Here is a 14,220-nt window from a genome sequence, read left to right on the forward strand (position 1 = left end):
GCATGCTCAAAGGAAAAGTATATTTGTGCGTATGTGCACATTGTGTGTGGGTGGTATGGTATATGTGAGAAGGGGGGGGGGGGGTTGTGTGTGTCTGTATCTGTTTTATTATTGAGGATTCTGTGTGTGTGTGTGTGTGTGTGTGTGTGTGTGTGTTGGAGAAAGAGTGAGAACGTTCTGCATGAAGGACGGAGTGTACATGAGGCTTATTGAGTGAATTTGTGCGTGTGTGCCGTGTGTTTGTGTGTAATCCAAACGTATGTTGGAGAAACAGTTGCGTGACAAGTGGTTGTGTGTGTGTGTGTGTGTTTGTATCCACAAGCACACGTAATATTTTTTGTCTCTGGCTGAGAAAGAATAATGTGTTTGATGGAACGTGTGTGTGTGTGTGTGTGTGTGTGTGAGTGCAAGCAATATAATGGTGGAGAGAATATAGTCTACCAGATATGCATGAGTCTGAGAATCTGTAATGTGCAGATTGTATGCACGTATGCTTGCCTTTCTGTGTGTGTGTGTGTGTGTGTCAGAGATGGAACATGAGAGAGAGAGAGAGCACTTGAGCAAGCTTTCCCTAATGTGTGTGTGAGCTTTAGCGAGAGGGGGAGGGGTGTGTGCGTGCATGTGAGCTTGGCTAGAGAGAGGATATTTGTGTGTGTTTGCGTGCCTGTAAGCCTGTGTGTGTGTGTTCAGTACATGCATGTGGGCCAGATAGGGGGAGGGGTGTGTGTGTGTGTGTGTGTGTGTACACATGTGGACTGTACAAGCTGCGTGTGTCCGTATGTGTGCTCACGCACATGTGGGTCTTGAGTATGGACTTGTTTGTGTATTTGTGCACGCATGTGGGTTGGTGGGAGGGGGCTGTGTGTGTGTGTGTGTGTGTGTGTGTGTGTGTGTTTAAGCTTGAGTGAAGAAGGGAGAGAACTGTGCAGGGAGAGAAGAATGAGAGAATCGATGGAGAGGGTGAGACAGACTGAGAGAGGAACGGAGGGGAGAGACTGAGGGGTCAGCTCACTGTGGAGGTGAGACAGATTTTGGTTGGCAGAAAAATATACACACATAGCCCCCCCCCCCCCCCCCCCCAACAAAATATAAACTCTGAGGAAAACAGTGTTTTTCTGGGAAAAGCCGGTGACCTGTCGGGATCAAGCGTTAGCTAAGCCTGTCTGTGTGGACAACTGTTGAAGATCTGTTTTACAACTGACTCTAGGTCTGTGCAATAACTCCAAAATGGCCGCTCGTTGCCCTTTTAAGTGGGATCGCATGATTCTGTCGTCATTCTCGCAAAATAATTTTGTCCGGATGAACGACTAATCGCGAACAAGTTGTTATCGAAAGGAAACAAATGTTTTTGTTTTGTTTTACTCGGAACGAGTTTAGTCCGAAGTAATTCACAAAAAGGAAAGTGTGTGTCGATGAGGGATGTCGGTCGCCACAGAGGATGTTGGCGGTGTATTATCGGTACGTTTGGGCCATTATTATTATTATTATTATTATTATTATTATTATTATTATTATGATGATATTGCCATGTTTACAGTGGTGTTATGAGTAAAATGCCACAAGTTGGCGCAGTAGCACGGAGGAAGTTGATGATGTTGACGTGGTGTGCCCTGCGTCTCATTTGTCTCCCCACGTGTTTTCAGAGCGGTCCCGCGCTTTCTCACCATGTCCTCGTTAATTATCATGTTTGATTTCCGATTATATTTTCAAAGGCAAGATGTGCGGCTGGTGCAGAGGAAAAAGAGGGAAAAAAATCTTATGTGTGAGCCCAAAACGCTCTCTCAAACACACACACACACACACACACACACACACACACACACACACACACAGAGAGAGAGACATGCGCGCAAAGTGTCACGAGTCCAGAGGAGGGAGGATCAATACAAAGACAGTGGGGCTGGTTGATCTCTCGCTCTCGCTCTCTCTCTCGCTCTCTCGCTCTCGCTCTCTCTCCCCTTTTGCTCCCTTTCCCTATTTCTTCTGTCTGTTCTTTTTTCTTTCCTATCCCGTTTATCTTCTTGCCTGTATTCCTCTGCTCTGTCTGTTTTTCTTCTTCTTTCTTTTTCTCTCTTCTCAGCATGCACACACACGCACGCACGCACGCACGCGCACACACACGCATGCACACACACACACAGAGTAACGAACAGCTCAAAATCCAAAGCAGGATCTTCCTATGGCCTAGTTTTTAGGAGCCTCCAATGTCACGCGAGTAAAAAATAGACTGACGGAAAAACAATACAGAAGTCTGTGGCAAAAAAACAAGCCCAGAACCGGGCGGAGGTGGGATCAGTGTGGCTCCTCTGAGTTCTTGCAGTCCGTAGGAGATAATCTTGCCTGGATGTTCCGGGCTCACACAGGTGGCTGCCGTTGGACCTCTCTGGGGGTAACGGCACACTCCTTAGCGGTGACCCAGGGGTCAGAGCACTCAGCTGGAGACACTAACCAGACTGCAGAATCTCTTTCTGGTCGGCGTGGTCTTTATTCATAGGTGTCTGTTCATGTAATCATCATATCAAGCTTCAGTGTATTGATTTTCCAAATGCTCATAAACCTTAACAGTGCAGTGGAACTTATAATTTGTGAAAAGGTGATTGTGTGTGGCTGGTTATTTTTAAGAACCTTTCTAAATGAAAGCAGTTCATGTTCTTTATCCTCAGTTGTTCACTGAAAGCTGGTATCACTGTAAAAGTCTTGTGTGTTGGTCTCTGTCATCCTGTCGGCACTAGTATCACTAATGGAAGTCCTATCCAGCCCCGTTTATGCCATTGACACGGCTGCTTCAACGTTTAAAAAGAGGTTACAAATGCACTGGAAAGAGTTGTCCTACGGTGGTCCACAGGGGACAGTTTTCACAGATCGGTGAAATGAATGTGATTAGGCTGAAAAGCAACAGAGGTTGCTCCGTGTTACTGGGGGGTGGAGGGTGTTTTTAGCCTCTCAATGAAAAAATTCTCCGTCATTTTAAAAACATTTAAATGTGTTTTTTGCCCTTGGCCTCTTTTTACCTTCACATTAATCGGGTGTGTGGTGAGGAAAGATGGTAAAGTTTCAAAGTCCTGTCGTTCAATCAGCGCCGACTATCCGAATCTAAAACCAGTAACGAGCAGTTTAAATGGTTTCTGTGTCTCTCTTTCTTGGGCATTGTTTGCTCCTACAGGAGGGAAACGCAGTCCGTACTGATCCATCGGGTGGCCATCGGCTTATCGATCACTCTGTGACCCTTATTGACGTTTGGCTGGTGGGTTGATTGATGAAATGATAATCGTGTGTGTGTGTGTGTGTGCTCTCTGCAGGCGCGGCTGTGGAAGGAAAAGGAAAGGGACGCCCGTGAAAGTCTTTGTCACACACACTGAGGAAGAGAGCGTGCCTGAACACAGCTTCAGCCCAGGTGTGTGTTTGTGTGTGTTATATATCTGCATGCCATATATATTCTTACAGCCTGCGCGTGTGTGTGTGTGTGCGCGCGCGCCCGCATCTGTCTGTGTGATTGGTATGGGGGTGGAGCATGTGCAAGTGAGTGTGACCTACTTTTGCGTGTGTGTGTGCCTACATGTGTGCACCTGTGTGTGTGTGTGTGTGTGTGTGTGCTCCAGAAGATGAGGTGATGACTCATGTGTGTGTGTGTTCCTGTATGTAATCCTTTTATACTGACTGTTGCTGTGCTCTCAGGTGATCGTAAAGAAGCAGCAGAGAATAAGCGGTCCATGCTGGACGGGCCCTTCTACAACACAGAGCCCGTTCCTCACTACTGGTGAGTGTACTTGTGTGTAAATATATATATATTTATATTATTCACCGTTCGTATAATATTCCGTTCAACGTTTAGTACAGTGGCTGAAGGCCTGCATGCACACACGGCTTCTAGATTTGGAAAAGAATGAGCGGCTGCTGATCTTAACTCGGTACTCGAGGACAGCTTTTGTCTGAGAGCGGCACTTCTGAATTCCCTCAGTCCTCAGGACTCTCCAGCCCTGTAGCTTCTCATTTGAGCCATATCATCAGGCTGCTTTATACCTGGGATGTCGGGAAGAATGCAGTCGACTAGCCAGTAGGATAGAAAAAAATCCGCTGCACTCTTGAGGACCGGGACTGAGAATCACCGGCCCGAAGCGCTGGCATCAGCCTGCATGTGTGGAATCTCACTGTTGTGCTTTGCTTTGCACTCATTCAGCTGCAGTGCATCCCCTACAGTAAAGAAACGAACCCTACGGCTAGACGGGTGTAAATACAATTTTTAAAATTGTATTTGTCTGATCACTCGTTTTTGTCGACATAACTACATTGTTTACATTTTTTTTTTTTTTACAATTCAGTCTACAACTATAAAAATCAAACATTTCAGATTTTACAGAGCAATGAAACATCACATTTGAAAAACTGGAATTAATAAAAGTGACTAGCATTGGCGGAGAGTAGAAGTAGACAGCAGCACGTTTTGTCTGATGTGTCTGAGTGAATGTAACTTTCCATCCCCCGCCTCCTTCTCCTCTTAGTGGTCCATTGGCGCAGGCTGACGACAAAGTCCCCTCCGGATCCAAGACCAGCTCCTGCTCAGCCTCCACACCGGCCCCAGCTCCTGCCGCTTCCTCGGCCGCGACCCCGACACCGCTCCCTGCTCCCGCGCCGGCCACCGCGACCTCGGCCCGGGCCCCGTCTCTGACCCCTGCGTCCACGGCTCCGGCCGCCCCGACGCCCTCGGCTCCGGTCCCGACGGCCAGCTCCTTCCCCCCGTCCCCGAACTGCCGCATCCGAGAGGTGCACTGTGGCAGCCAGGTGCGGTTGGTCGTCATCGCCATCCGGGACATCACCAAGGGGGAGGAGATCACCGTGGACTACAGCCTGACAGAGTGGGGAGAGAACTTGGTCAGTGCCTTTAAAGACCCCATACACTACACACAGGTTTCTGCTTCAACACTTCACAGTCTGAACCACAAACGGTTTATTGCCTCGTACGTTTGAACATAAAAGGAATTTGGTTTGAGTGCAACGTATAATACACAATTTAAGACAAAATTATGAAAATGTACAATAAAATATGATAAACAAATTAAGAGGATAAAACAAGTCGGTGATTAAGTGTCAAGTGTATGTATATGTCAGTAAAGAGTTGAACAGGAATGTGTAAATGTCCGTCGCTGACCGCCTTTGACACAATTTACACATTTATTCCCTTATTAGTTATAAAATATTGTCAGCGATCAAAAAAACCAAACAAGAAATGTCTACAACTATAAGTTGCATATCAAGGCCGTCATGCAGGTGTCAACAGTCACTCCACCAACAGACCAGAACACCATGCATCCACAGGACATGCATGCTCTCCCCTACTGGTTCATTTCCTAGTTGAATTAGTTTAACCTGGATTTTAAGCCTAACCTGAACCAAAACCTGATATAAACATTGTCACTTGGCCACTTGGTCCTCACAAGTATAGAAATACATTTTACACTGCGGCCACATCTCTGATGACTTCAGATAGGCAGCTATATGTGTTCACACACTGTTGATCAGTTTTACACAATCACTGTCTGACACACACACACACACACACACACATACACACACACGCACGCACGCGCGCGCGCTAAGCAGGGCATGGGGTTACCATGGTGATGGTTGAGCTCCAGTTCCTCTCTACCTATAGTGCTTTAGCAACAGTAACCATGGTTATTGCATCACATCTGTTCCTTTAAATGGATCTCATTAGATCGGATCAATTATGCTCAACACAACGATGATACCAGAATCTGTTTCAGGAAGCGAAATTAACAAAGTGCGAGAAAACAAGTGCGAAAAAACAAAACAAAAAAACAACTGGTCCCACTTGTTTTTTTTGTGTTTTTTTTCATCGCAACAGTAGTTTTTAAAAGCCTTAAATTTGGCTGAGATAAAGTTTTAAAACGGCTTTATTATTTTAGGTGAATTAATATTATTGGCTGACTGGTTTGTTCTGTACTTTGTGTTCCAGCCTGATCGTCTTACTTATGAGTAGTTGAGTGTTTTTAGAGAATATCTCCTTTCCTTCTTCTGTTTGGCATTAGCGGCAGATTTGGAGTCCTAATCAGCCTCGGGGGCGTCCTCTTGACTCTCTTGAGTGGCAGCTGAGGCTGATTGTGATGGCAAACACTAAATGAGCAGCGTGCCCGGCCATTTTTTAACGGCTGCTTTTTGTCTCCGCAGGGTTTCCGTGGTACCGTGTCTCCAGCGCAACACGAGTGTAACTCAGACACAGAGAATAACAACAATGTCAAAAAGGTAAGAGAAAGAACACCACCTCTTCCCTTCAGGTGACGTTTTCTCTCCCACTCAAAGCGCAGCGCAGGAATACACCATCAGGAAGTGGTGACATCACATACAACTACTCTCTCATTGGTTGCAATGACGCCAAGGCTAGTTGGTCGTCACTGCTCTCCCCATAGAAAAAACATGGCACAGTGGCTTGAAAGCAGAGTTTGACCGAAAAAAGTCAAGTTCTATTATTTTAAGAAGTGACAACTCGGTAATTGGCAGATCTAAGCTACCCACTGTACACCGCCTGCTCTCTGAATGGCAGACAGACACAGCTAGCGACTAGCTGGTGAACATAGTGGAGCCGTTAGCAGCTGAAGAGTCGGCAGAAACCAAAAGCAGAGCCGAAGGAGAGTGAATATGACTCCAAATGAATGATATTGTTGCTAGCTGCTGGATGTTTAAACAGGCAACTGTTTGCCAACTAGTTCACAATATCAACTTAAAATAAGATAGTCCTGTACTGTCGTCGTTGTTGTTGTTTATGCTGCCCCCAAGTGGCCAAAATATGCATTAATTTCAGTTTAAAGACAATGTTACTCCGAATTCATCTTTTGGTTTCTTTGGAAACATGGTGATCTTCACTAGAATCCACTGGAACACGGACTCTGTACAAACAGAATTAGCGAGCGAACGTCGATGCACAGCTGTGCCTGCAGGACGCCACCTGTCTGGATGATTGTTTCATTATGTGTATTAATAAAGTATAATGGCACAAGTAACGTGACTTGCTCATGCTTGGTGTCGTCGGACCTCATGAAAAACAGTTTGATTCCCATCTTAACTTTCTTCTACTTGCATGAGTGTGCCACGTCAGATTCAGCAAACGCTTCAGATAACTATGTAAATGACCAGCATAAACATGACCAATGCCACCCAACAACGCAAATTGACGTCCCAATAATACCATATAAGGCTTTCTGCCCCATATGTCCTATATCATAACAGTAATAAGTCCTGCTTTCAGGTACATAAAGGAAAGTCTATCATTTGTAACAGCGACAGCAGCAGAGTTAATGGACCTGCTAAAGCTAAGGAATCGGGAAAAATAACGAATGCTGTTAAGGGGTTCAAATTAAATAAACCGATTGAGGTGTTCATATTAATATTATGCCGTTATACAATCTCATCAACAGACAATTTAAATAAATGGTGAAATCGTAAAGCTATATGACTAAATTTAGAATTATATTAGCATTTAATTTGAGTTGCAGGGTCAAACATAATTATGATGTGTAATGACTGTAATGTCCCGTGACTCCTACGACAGATCTGGACCACTCGTAAATTGTGTTTGTCTTCAGAGAAAATTCAAGAAGAAAGAGAAATTTGGTGAATGCATACAAGCAACTTAAGAAGGATTTGGTTTGTGCGAGTGGTCCGTGTGTGAGGCCGATTGTGCCGTCCGTCTGCTGGTCTGGTCCACTTGTGTGCGGACGATTCGCCACGATGCTCACCTTTTGCTTATTGTCGTAAAACGCAACGACCCTCCTGACTGTGCGCCTCGTTAGACCGGTGAAAGTTTAACACGTCCGTGCAGACATGTCAGCAACAGCATTTTTAAATGCACTGACATGGTGGGGGGTTGGTTTCAACAGAGTCAGGGACAACTGTTGTTTAGGAGAAACACCTCTGGGGCTGCTGGTGGGTTTTCTCCCCAGATATTGAGCCAGGAGGTCTTATAATACTTATTTACATACTAGATATAAATGCCTTGCTAACATACACAGAGAAGACAGTGAGGAAGGAGGAAGCGGGAAGGAAATGCAGGTTTAAAAATAAAGAAGTAACTATATATATTGTGTAGTAGTGTATAAGTCATTTATTACAACAACAAAAATCACTTGAATTGAAAATCCTATTAATACTGCAAAAAATGTCTCCAGACAGCAGATGACGTGTTCTGTTACTGTCTCTCATTTCCAGGAGGATGAGCCTCTCTCTCTGACAACCCAACAGCAGCAGGAGTACGTCACCCCCTCTTGGTCCCTCTCCCCCTCCTCCTCCCCCATCTCCCACTCTGACGGCAGTGACTCAGACGCCGGAGACGAAGACAACGCCAGCCCCCGCGGGCGGGCACTACGCCGGCGCAAGAAACGGCGCGGCACTCATTCAAAGAAGAAGACCCCCCACCGGACCCCGCCCGGGCGGCCGCCACCAGTGTGCCCCACCAGCATTCCTCATCACAACCGTCCGCTCCCTTCATCCCACCCTCCAGCGCAGTCCTCCCCTCCCTGCTCCTCCTCTTCAGCTAAGCTCGTGTTCAAAGCTCCGGCTCCGCTGGGCTCCAACACCAAAGGCAACGTCAGCTTAAATGTCCCCAGAGGAGGAGTGTCCATAGACTCCATGCGCCAAACCTGTGAGCACTGTGGACGCCACTTCCGCTCCTTGGGTCGCCACTTGGATAAGCACCACGCCCACCAGCCAGAAGTGTGCTCGGCCCTGGTGGAGCGCTACACGCAGATGCCCCGTCTGCACGTGCAGAACTCAAACCCTACCACGGCTCACGCACACACGCTGCAGCACTCCAAGTCACCGCAAGCCGCGGCACAGAGCCACGGCTCAGATCTCACACAGCCCGGCGTCCAGGACCTCTCCATGCCCCCGCCCACTCTCACAGCAGCTAACCAATCCCCTGCCTCCTCTGGAAGGAACTCCACCCCACCGGTGCTGACTCCTCCGCGAGGACAGAACGCAGTGCCGGTGTCTGTCCTGAAGCGGAGCCCGCCCCCCGTGGCCGTGACGCAGTCCAGGACGGGAGAGATGAGGAGGCTAAAGACAGAAAGACAGGAGGAGGAGGACAACGAAGACGATGTGGAGGTCGTGGAGGTAAAGAGGCCCAAAGAGGAGGAGGATGTTGAGGTGGTGTGCCCTCAACCCTTCAGCAACACGTTGGCCAAAGAGATGGAGCTGCCAAAAATGGAGGAAGATGAGGAAGATGAGGAAGAGGAGGAGAATGGAGTGATGGAGGTGGAAGATGAAAGTGGGACAGAGGATAAGGAAAAGGACTTGCTGAGGTAACTTGTGGTCTTTGCCTGCTTTGGGAGCAAGTTTGAGAGTATGCTGCAACTAATGACTATTATTATTATTATTATTATTATTATTATTGGTGATTCATCACTTTGTCTTTAAAAGGTTTTGTCCAAACCAAGACAAAACAAAACATGTATATTTGTATTATTAGACTCCAGTGGTGGCTACGTAGGATTTTGTTTACAGACTCTTGTGATCCAAACATTTCCAATAACTGCAGAGAGTTGTAAAGAAACGATAGATGTGATCATTTTCAAAATTCACAACATGATTTTATCTCACGAAATATTCTGCTTCAATCCATATCTGTTGGCGTTTAACCTTTCAAACATTTTCACTGAGGTCAAAGAAGTCCGTTGACACAAAGAGAGGCTCCACATTCATGAAAGAATGAAGACTCTCGGTGCAGAACATTCTAAACGTTTGGCATCATTTATCAGATTCAGATTATTTATATGATGGAATATATCCTTTGGGCTTTTATCTTTTTTGAATACATCGTCGGTGTGTTTTCTTGCCAGATTCGCTCGCGGTAACAAATGAATCAGACATACGGCGAAACTACTGCTGCAGATGGTGAGCCGGCTGTGTCGCTCTAAGCGAATTACAGAGCAGGCGATGAGAATCGATGAGTCATCTGATCGTCTCTTCTGCTCTGCCAACGATCAAACTAGTTCAAACAAATATCTGACGACAGTGATTGGCGGCCGATACTTCACTGAAAAACGGTGTTAAAATCGTTTCTTATTATTCCAGAAAAGAATCGGCAGATTAATTGATTCGTTAAAGTTCATGACTTACTTAAAACAATCATTAGTTGCAGCCCAACAACAACTCATTTAGCTGCTATGGATCAATGTTCATGGCTCTGTGGCATGATGGCTGATACAGTTCGATTGCAGGAAACTACCTTTAGGGTTTTGTAAGTCAGCTGGAACTCGTATTATTAGAATGAATACATTAACTGCTCTCCATCTCTTCTTTCAGCGGTTCGGGGCGTCACCACATGCTGCCCCTCCTCTCGTCCTTGTCCTCCCTGGTGCTGTACCTTCGTCGGCTGCAGCACTCGGCCTTCTTGTCCCTTTCTCGGCAGCTCCAGTCAGCCGAGGCCTGGCGCCTCCTCTGTCACTCCAGCCTGGCTCTCCTCATCCTGTACAACCGGCGACGCGAGTGCGAGGTCTCCAAGCTGTCCATCGCCGAATATCGCTCTCGCATCACCCCCCAGTGCCCCGTTCCCGTCCCTCCCGGTGCCCCCCCAGCTCTCACTCCGTTGGAGGCCTCCCTGTCCCCGTTCGAGCGCCTGGTGCTCCCCCACCTCCCCAGAGTCGGGGTCCAGGGCAAACGCGGACGAGTGCAGCCCCTCATCCTGCCCCCTCACTGCGAGCCCTGCCTGGAGCTCCTCCTGGAGACGCGGCAGGACGTGGGAGTGGACCCGGCGAACCCGTACGTCTTCGCCAGGCCCTACCACTCCCCTGCCACGCCGCTGCGAGGCACCGACCTCCTCCGCAGCCTGGCCCGCTCAAGCGGCACCCGCAATCCCCGCGCCCTGACCCAGACCAGGGTTCGCCGGCAGGTAGCCATACTGACCCAGCTGCTGCTGCTGGGAGAAGGGGAGGAGCCCGGGCAGCCCGGGGGCAGTGCGGTGGAGAGGCTGGAGCACTTCCTGGAGAGGGAGTACCATGTTACGCAGAACTGTGCCGGTATTGGCCAAGACCCAGGCCTGATGGGCAGAGTGGGCCGAGTGGTGCTCTGCGGAGAGAGAGATGGAGTGCTGTTCAGAGGAATGAGCCTGAACCACATCTGTCTGGAACTGGATGGTGAGAATGAATGAGTGGAACTGGTGTCTCTCTGTTGTATCGTCCCTCCCTTTGTCGTGTCACACATCCCATGGCTGGAAAAGGGTTATGACCCTTCTTCCAGGTTATGCGGATGTTCCCGTGTTTGATTGGAGAACATGGGGAGTCGTGACGGGTTAGACTAATCAAGTTCTCCTCCTCTTTCCAGTTATGTCGGGAAACTCTGCCGACTCCTACTCAGAGGGAGAGTCCGACGGGGAGCAGGTGAAGGAGAAGCCCGAGGCCCCCGCTCCGGCTCCGCCTCCGAACCCCACACCCACCCTGCTGTATGTCAGGAAGGGCAAGAACAACGGGCGGGTGGGGCGACCCAAGAAGATCAAGAACGTGCAGCAAACCCCTCCGGCCACCCCAACTCAACCCACTAACCGCAGGAGAGGCTCAGGTCAGCCCAAATCAGGTTTGTTCAAGGTTGAAGTGTGATTGCACAACACAGAGGAAGATGAATAGATCCAATTGTGCAGGTGAGATTTTAAACAAAAAGTGCTTTGCATCTCAATGAATTAGAATATCATCGAAAAGTTCATTTATTTCAGTAAGTTTCGATGATATTGTAATTCATTGAGATGCACCTCTATCTATCTATATATATATATATATATATATATATATATATATATATATATATATATATATATATATATATATATATATATATATATATATATATACACACACACATACACACACACACAGTGAAGTGAGGAATGCTTGTGACTGTTGTTTGATTGAAAATGACCTAGATGTGATTGGAAGCGGCCTAGATCTTCATCAATCAGTGTGATGTGTTGTAACTGTGTCATTTAAATGTCAACAGTGGAAGACATTTCCATCCGTCGTTCTGATGTTGATGTTTTTCGGGCAAACTAACCTGAACTTCAAGCGGCCAAAAAACAATCAGGAAACATGAAGCATGTGTGGAACATTTTAAATGGAACTTTATTAGAATTAGTTTTAACTCGTAACAACAGTGTTGTTAGACAACCAGCGGGGAAATGAGCGCAGTAAGATTTTTATTTTTTTTTCCTGTTACTGTATCATGCATCAAGGAACAAGAAGGCAGCAAACAACAGTTTTTATTTTTCAATCAGAACCACTGAATGTGAAGTAATTGCCCACATTTTAGCGTTGTTTGTTCTGGAGCCTCCCAGATTGATCGAGGCGTTATTCTCTCTGCGCTGCATTATTCTCCAAAACACCAGCGGGCAGAGAAAAGTCTTCAGTATTAAATGTATTCGCAAGAAACTACGGTTGAATATCAAGTAAACCATTTGATTTGGCTGCAAAATATTTCCTCGGATGAAGATTTTTCCCTACCTTCATGTCGAATGAGAGGAGCTGTTAAAACACACTCGCCTCTCCTTTTCCCGTCTGCAGGGAAGCGCGGCGTGCTGAAGCGGCCCTGGTCGGAGGCGGAGCGCGCGGCGGTGGAGGAGCACCTGAGCCAGAACATCACCGAGCTCCGCGTCCCCGCCAAGGCCGACTGCGAGCGCTGCCTGCAGCAGTGCCCCCTGCTGGTCAGCAACCACCGCGACTGGCGAGCCATCAAGTTCTACTGCCACAATCGCATTCAGCTGTTGAAGAAAAACCAGCGGCGGGAAAGTGAGCCCCTGCCGCTCATTGTCTGCTGAAGAGGGGGGAGGGGAGTGTTCGGGGGAGGTGCTGGAGGGGGAGGTCTGGTGCAGGTGATCAGAGCAGATTCTCAAATGGTACCCAGCTGCCCAGGTAATGCACTAGTTTTGAGAAGATGGTCCTAAATTTCACTCTTCTGGTGGTTTGTTTTCGAACAACAGAAATCTGAATGAACTTTTTTTTTTGCTGCTCTACTTTAAAGGTCTTAAAAGATGACACTATGGAGTCTTGATTGTGCTCCTGGTTCAAGGGTCACGGTGCAATTCTTATCAAAAAGCAGCGCACTAGGACGGGTGCCGTTTGAGACATGCTGGGGGGGGGGGGGGGGTGTTCAGAGACCATGGCACTGGCCACATCCTTTGTTGTGTTGTATATGGACTTTTTTTTGTTTTTTTTCTCCATCCAAAACGGATACACTAAACTGTACACGGGGTGGAGCCCTACAGTGTTGTTGAACGTGGTGAAGTAGCGTTCGTGTTTTCTGCACTTGGAGACTTAAATAGGACAAATGGCCCGTGCTCGGGACACACCTTTCTTACTAGTGGCTATATAACTAGAGTAGGCCGAACTACTTCTGACCTAGAAGAATAACCAGATCTATCAAGCGAGCTAGTTCTTCTTTTTCATACTGCTGACTGTGCAATTCTGACAATGGTTTTGCTATATTCGGACCATCATATCTACCTACATGTAAGGTACTAGGCGAGGACTTTAGTTTAAAGTGGAACACACGATTACGATGGAGATTATTGTTATTTTTTTTCGACAAACTCCAGAGTGTGGGTTTCATGAGAGAGACAATGAAAGTCGCAGAATGTAGTGAAGTTCCCTTTGGATACCTAAGATGTTTAGTAATACACAGAAACATGAGAACTGTTCCGGAAACGTACTGTCCCCTCCGTAAGAACAGCATCTTCTTGTTTCCTTCTGTTGTTTTTCTGCCTGTTGCACATTTGTTATTCAAAGCAGAAAGAAATAAAGCGGCCAATGAGCAAGATATCACTTTATATGTGGAGAGTTTTCCCATGGTTGTGTTTAAAGGTTTCTTAGAAAGTGGGCATTTATCAGAGAAGTGATTGTTGCGTTGCCACGTCTGTTGCTTTGTCTGTGTTGTCCTTTCCTGATGGCTAGAGCTCCTCCAGTCCTGTCCCAGCCACACTACACGCAGCTCCAACACATTTTCGGTTTCTCTTCGGCGTCGCCGAAAACCATCGGATGAAAAACCTCCATGAAACCTCAAGACAGATACTTGAAGTTATTTAAACCTTTTTTTCAGAACAGTTATGTTTTTTTTCTTGCTCTAGCCTTGCCAGTTACATTGTACATAACAAATATATTATCCTTATGGCTAACTGGTTGTTTGTGCTAGACTATATGTTGCCTTTTTTCATTGGTGAGCTATTGCTAT

General features: G+C 47.0%; 1 protein-coding gene across 1 annotated transcript in view; it reads left to right on the forward strand.

Moving 5' to 3' along the window:
• The window catches only part of LOC306784592 (uncharacterized protein), a gene marked incomplete at its 3' end in the record, with an annotated part of 15,560 nt that extends 2,749 nt beyond the window's left edge, over positions 1-12,811 (forward strand). Inside the window, exons 2-9 of the mRNA XM_079278623.1 lie at positions 3,300-3,394; positions 3,676-3,757; positions 4,500-4,869; positions 6,187-6,261; positions 8,221-9,311; positions 10,315-11,144; positions 11,332-11,580; positions 12,558-12,811. Coding sequence (XP_079134749.1) covers positions 3,300-3,394; positions 3,676-3,757; positions 4,500-4,869; positions 6,187-6,261; positions 8,221-9,311; positions 10,315-11,144; positions 11,332-11,580; positions 12,558-12,811 — 3,046 coding nt within the window. The remainder of the gene's footprint in view (positions 1-3,299; positions 3,395-3,675; positions 3,758-4,499; positions 4,870-6,186; positions 6,262-8,220; positions 9,312-10,314; positions 11,145-11,331; positions 11,581-12,557) is intronic.
• Between the last annotated feature and the right edge of the window lie 1,409 nt (positions 12,812-14,220).

This window comes from Melanostigma gelatinosum, assembly GCF_949748355.1.
Source record: "Melanostigma gelatinosum genome assembly, chromosome: 11".
In the NCBI taxonomy this organism is placed as follows: Eukaryota; Metazoa; Chordata; class Actinopteri; order Perciformes; family Zoarcidae; genus Melanostigma; species Melanostigma gelatinosum.